Source organism: Chenopodium quinoa, unplaced genomic scaffold, assembly GCF_001683475.1.
Source record: "Chenopodium quinoa cultivar QQ74 unplaced genomic scaffold, ASM168347v1, whole genome shotgun sequence".
Classification (NCBI taxonomy): domain Eukaryota; kingdom Viridiplantae; phylum Streptophyta; class Magnoliopsida; order Caryophyllales; family Amaranthaceae; genus Chenopodium; species Chenopodium quinoa.
The window spans coordinates 1,213,300-1,219,299 of record NW_018744311.1 but is presented as its reverse complement, the minus strand read 5'-3'; the positions used below and the strand labels follow the sequence as shown (position 1 = coordinate 1,219,299).

Sequence of the window (6,000 nt, the reverse complement as noted above, 5' to 3'; positions counted from 1 at the left end):
TACATATCGGCATGTAAGTAGCTGACACGTGTCGTTCTCACGTTTGACACGTGGCAGAAATTATATTACTTGTTAAACTGCCACCTGTCACTTAATTAACCTATAAATAATCTGATTTTACCTCATAAATAAGGTAGCATTTTATTACACTCTTTCTCTCATTACTTTCTCTCTCTAAATCATCTTTTTCTACAAACACTTGCTGACTTAATCTTTGGAGCGGTTATCCCCGGATTCACCCCGGGGCTAGCTAATCTCTTCCCTGTGTGTAGGTTCTTATTTGGCCGATAGGAGCAGAACGAGTTATACACTCGAGCTTCGGATCTTGGATTTGGACTATCGGATTCTTGCAAAAACAAGCCTGTTCTCATACATTTATTTTTCAGTTCAGTTCAGCTGATTTCAGTCTATTAGAACAGGCCCTTAGTATTATATATGTGTATGTTAGGCTAAATAATGAAACAATTTGCAATCAAGTTATCACTCTATTCGAAATTCAATAATAATAATAATAATAATAAAGGTTATTCAGGGGAAGATCATGGCTTTCCATGTCAAATTTAGAAAGCTCGGCCAATGATCTATTCGTTGAGATAGTATTTCCTATGTTAGGAGGCTATATATATACAGATTGGAGTACATATATTCTCCGTATATGATTTTACAATAATAGTTGATAAACAAGTAATAATACTTACTTTGTATTAACTTAATTAGAAATGTAAAACATAATTTATTTCATGATAATAAAATGGATTGAAAAAATTTATACCTTTTCTTGTTGGTACTTGGTAGGTCTAAAGGTATATACTTGTATATAGATAATTATGTAAATTTCCACCATTTTGTCTTATACTTTGCATTAATATTTTGGTAGCATTAATAATAGGTGGATAGGCCAATAGGGTATTAATAATAGAATTTAATCTCATAAATGCTTACACGTGTGACTTTATATAATCTTGTCGTTATTCAGCTCAGAACACGAGGACCGTACAAGGGGTATTCATAGAATACTCCCAATCCTACATTATTTGATTGATAATTTGATTATCTCATGTTGCTACATCAAATATTTCATTATCATTTTATTTTGATCAACTTATTACAACATTTTGTATCAGTTTTATTTGTAAATCTAAACTAACGGAGTTATCAGAAGTTTAGGACTATGTAATACTCCCTCCGTTTCAATATGATAGTCGCATATGGAATCTATCACATAAAATAAGAAAAGAAGAATATTTGGAATCTAACATTAAAGTCAAAAACAATTCATAAATAGTTTTGCCTTATTTAAACTTTTTTGTTTTTTAGGAAACCGTCAAGTATAATTGCATAATTTAAGGGAATAATTTCTTTACTTAGACTCAAGTCATCAATGCACAATCATTAATTTAACCAATCATAATTTCATATGTATAAAATAGGAAATAAAAACTAAGTTAAAAGTAGAATACATTCAATATGGGTAGATCTTTTTGAAACGCCCAAAATAGTATATGGTACTAACAAATTGAAACGGAGGGAGTATAGATTTATTAATCCTCGTTACAGATATTAAGACAATAACAAATACCCTGTAATTTCTAATTATAAAGTTAAGGTATTTTAAAATTACTCTTAATACGGCCAAATATTAAATACAAGAAAGGAAACATGCATATTGGTTGTTTGAATTATATTGAGTAAACCTCTATCCATTTTGCCATATTTGGTTCAATGTAAAATAGATGTCACATTAACTTTTATGTTAGACTTTTTAGTTTTTACCTTTTATGTCTCTTAAATGATAAATATTGACAAAATACATATGTAGGTACAATATATATTTATGTTTAAAAAGGTATTTGTGTGATGTAAACTGGTGGTTGCCCCTAGTAAATAAATTAAAGTAGTGATATAATGCCCTGGATCATTGCATATAGTAAAATAAAATTAAAAGGAAAGTTAATTAATGAAATTGTTGAATATATTGTAAGTCATGAGTACCAAGAAAAAAAATGGTATAATGACTTATTAAAGTTACCACGTAGCCTATAAATGAAAAATAATTAGGCAAAAACTAATGAGCGTCCCGGGGGCGTTAGATAAGAGAATTAAAGTGCAAATATTAGAGTAAAATTAACATTAATTACATCGAACGACGCGTGATTTTGTCATGAATTCCTAACTTAATACCATTTCAACCAATATAATTTATCCTTATCTAACGCCCCGGGGCACTCGTTAGCAAGATCGAAATAATTATACAATACATTATATATTATTAGCATGTATACACTATATATCCATTGAATTATGTTATTTTTTCGCCTTACTATATAAATATGTTACTTATTAAATTGTTATAGGCTATTTTTATTATTTAACCAACAAAATTGTATAGGTTAGGGTTATAAGTTCATTAATCTTCATTTTTCAAGTAAGGATTTGAGTTAGAGCATAGACAATTATAATTGATGAGATGATAATTCTCTGTCTTAAGTTTTATGACAGTATATATACCTTTAGATCTTGATAAAAAAAAAAAAAAAATAACATGCCTTTTCACTCCTACTCCCTCGTCCCTAATTATTTGCTCAAATTTTCCTTTTTTAGAGTCAAATTTTGTCATCGTTTGAACACATACCTTTGAAATCTAAACTATAAAATTAATGACATTAATGGTTAAATAAAAGAAATAAGGAGTACTCTATCTTATTTATAAACCGTGAAAAAGCAAACAATATAGACATTATATTATATAACTAATATATAAAGCTAAACTTTTAGCCAAGCGACGAGATAGCGACACTTGGCGCTCCAACTTTTCGCCAAGTGTCGCGCCACGTAGTATAGAGTTATATAGAATTCAATTTGTATGATAAAAAATTTAATTTAGAATTCTATTTTCAATCAAATTTGGATAGTAATTTAGGATAAAATTGTCAATTTAGAGTTTTATTTTCGATAAAGTATCAATATATCATATGTACAAATTAAATTATAATTTTATTAAAAAAAAATTATTACACTCATAAATTATCATATAAATTTATTTTTTATATCATAGTATATTTTGGAGCGAAGGAATTAGCTCAAAATGCACCACATCCATTATTTATAATATATTCTAATCAATTAAAACAATATACTTTACAACCTAGAGTCATTTCGGACAGGGTCATATTTCAGGTTACGGGTCAAGAAATGTTTTTCACCAATGTTATTATTAGTCATTACATGCCTACTATATAGTTTAAATCATCACAAAAACACACCAATTCCTAAGTAATTTTGTATCAATGATATGTTTTAAAATTTGACATATAGATTAAAAATTTATTTTAAAATTCAATAAACAACCCAGACATCGCACGGGTACAAAACTAGTTTAGAGATAAAAGAAGCACGCAAGTAAGGCGTCAAACAAGTGTTATCAAATAATGGGTGCACACGATGCACCCTCAACACCCCTCAAAACCCCCCATTAATAGAAATAAATAAGTTAATTAATTACCCACCAAATCCAAACCCAAATTACAGTAATTACACAACTCTTATTTTTAACACATCACACATTATTATACTACTACAAATCACTAATCAGACTCACATACAACACGACCACACTTAAATTAAGTAAATTAGAATAATTATTTTCTTTTTATTCAAAAAGTCCAACCCATACTATTTATATCTCTTCATCTTCTTCCTCCTCACATCTTTCAACTCATTTATTCTTCTTCTTTCTTCCTCTCTTTCTCTCTCTACTTTCTCTCTCCTCCTCCACCACCAACAATAAAAATGGAGCCCCACCTTATTAACAACAACAACCTTAACATTGACAATATACGTGCAATCAAAGTCCTCGGAAAAGGTGCAATGGGCACCGTTTTCTTAGCCCACGATATCGACTCCGACCCAGATGGAAATTACCCTTTTGCCCTCAAAGTCGTCGAGAAATCTCTCCTTAAAACTAAACACAACGACGCCGAACGTCGCGCAAGGTGGGAAATGACGGTTTTAGCCTCCATTAACCACCACCCTTTCCTCCCTACCTTACTGGGCTCATTCGAGGCCCATGATTTATTGGGCTGGGCCGTCCCTTTTTGCTCCGGTGGTGATTTGAATGTTCTCAGGTACAATCAAAACGATGCCGTTTTCAGCTCCTCCGCGATTAAGTTTTATCTTGCGGAGATTGTCTGTGCGTTGGAACACCTTCATAGCATGGGGATTGCGTACCGTGATTTAAAGCCGGAGAATGTTCTTGTTCAAGGGTCGGGTCACGTGACACTCACGGACTTTGATCTTTCTAGAAAGTTATCAATCCGAAAGAAGAAACAGCTCGTAGTTGGGTTCGGGTCATCCGATTCAAGCTCCACTGCTTTTCGCGTGTTCAAGCCACACCCGCCAACACCGCCACTGCCGCAGAGACGGAATCATCTAACCCGTATTTTGACGTACGGGTCGGGTTTGGATTCGGGTCTACGAAAGGCGAAATCAGCCCGCGTTTCGCCGAGGAGAGCGAGTTTCGCTGGCGGGAAACGCTCAAACTCTTTTGTTGGCACGGAGGAGTACGTTTCGCCGGAGGTGGTGCGAGGGGAGGGACACGAGTTCGGTGTTGATTGGTGGGCCCTTGGAATTTTGGCGTACGAAATGTTATACGGAAGAACACCGTTTAAAGGGAAGAATAGGAAAGAAACGTTTCGAAACGTGCTCATGGTACGTCCCGAGTTCGTGGGACAACGTACGTCGTTAATCGATCTAATTGATAAATTGCTTGAGAAAGACCCGAGTAAGAGGTTGGGACATTTTAGAGGGGCGGAGGAGATTAAACAGCACGATTTTTTTAAAGGGTTGAGGTGGGACCTACTAACGGATGTCGAACGTCCACCGATTGTTCCTGCATCAGTGAACGTCGACTTAACTAATGTTAGTACGTTCGATATCAGGGATTATTTTCTTAAGTCGAGGGTGCCACCGTCATTGCCGCCCTCGCCGGGGCGGTCTTTGTCATCATTGTCGGAAGAAAATATTTCACTAACGGAATTCTGATTAAAATTTGTCAGTTAGTTATTCATTTTTTTTTATTTGGGAATTTTAGTGTACATAAAAGTAAAAAAAATAAATAACAAGAGTAGGAATAGTTTAGGGAATGTACTAAGTAGTTGTTAATAAATTAAGAAATGTATAGTAATTAATGTTTTTAACTGTCACGTGAGGTGCACATAATAAGTTGCTGAATGTTGTTATATTTTTCCTTTTTCTCATGGAATATATGATTATGAAGCAACAAAAATCTGCCACTTTTGTTTGGCAATTTGATGAGAATAAGTGGTAATTTTTTTTGAACAAAATAGAGTAAAATAATTGTTGCTAATTATACTTTACTCTTCTTTTGAGATATTCCTCGTGTTGGTCATCATGAAGGTTTAAGACAAATTATAGCGTCCTTTGATGATAATTATGGGCATTTTTGGTATTTCATATGTATGGGAGTAACACTTTGAGGACATAATTGTTTACATTATCAAAAGAACCTAGCATTATAGTTTATAGACCTATCAAATAGAATTGATTAGACAATAAATTAAACTAATTCCAATTTCCATTTATATATAGGCTATATTTGAAAGGTAAATTTTGAAATACACATCATTAAACTCGAGCATTTCTTGCCATCTTAATGATAATAGAATGATATCTATTGATATTAAAATGACGTAAAAGTCAAATTTAATATTCTTGATAGGATAAAAATCTAATTTAACAATTTGAAGAATTTCTATGCTATATTTAGAGTAATCCAATAATTCCATACTTTTTCTAGTAAACACTTTCTTTGTAATGGTCTTTCATCATCCAAAATCACTATACACTCATATATATTTAACTGAATTTCAACAAGGTTGTGACTCAAAGGTAAATTTTTATTTATTTATTATTATTTTTTTTAAAAAAAGGTTTAATAAGCAACTTTGTAAACCTATTGGTTAATTTTACCTTTCATCAAGT

General features: G+C 32.4%; 1 protein-coding gene across 1 annotated transcript; it reads left to right on the top strand.

Moving 5' to 3' along the window:
* Positions 1-3,599: 3,599 nt before the first annotated feature.
* Positions 3,600-5,250, top strand: LOC110695995 (serine/threonine-protein kinase UCNL-like). Its single transcript, XM_021873252.1, has one exon. The coding sequence runs from the start codon at positions 3,790-3,792 to the stop codon at positions 5,038-5,040; it is 1,251 nt and encodes a 416-aa protein (XP_021728944.1). The 5' UTR covers positions 3,600-3,789; the 3' UTR covers positions 5,041-5,250.
* Positions 5,251-6,000: the final 750 nt, after the last annotated feature.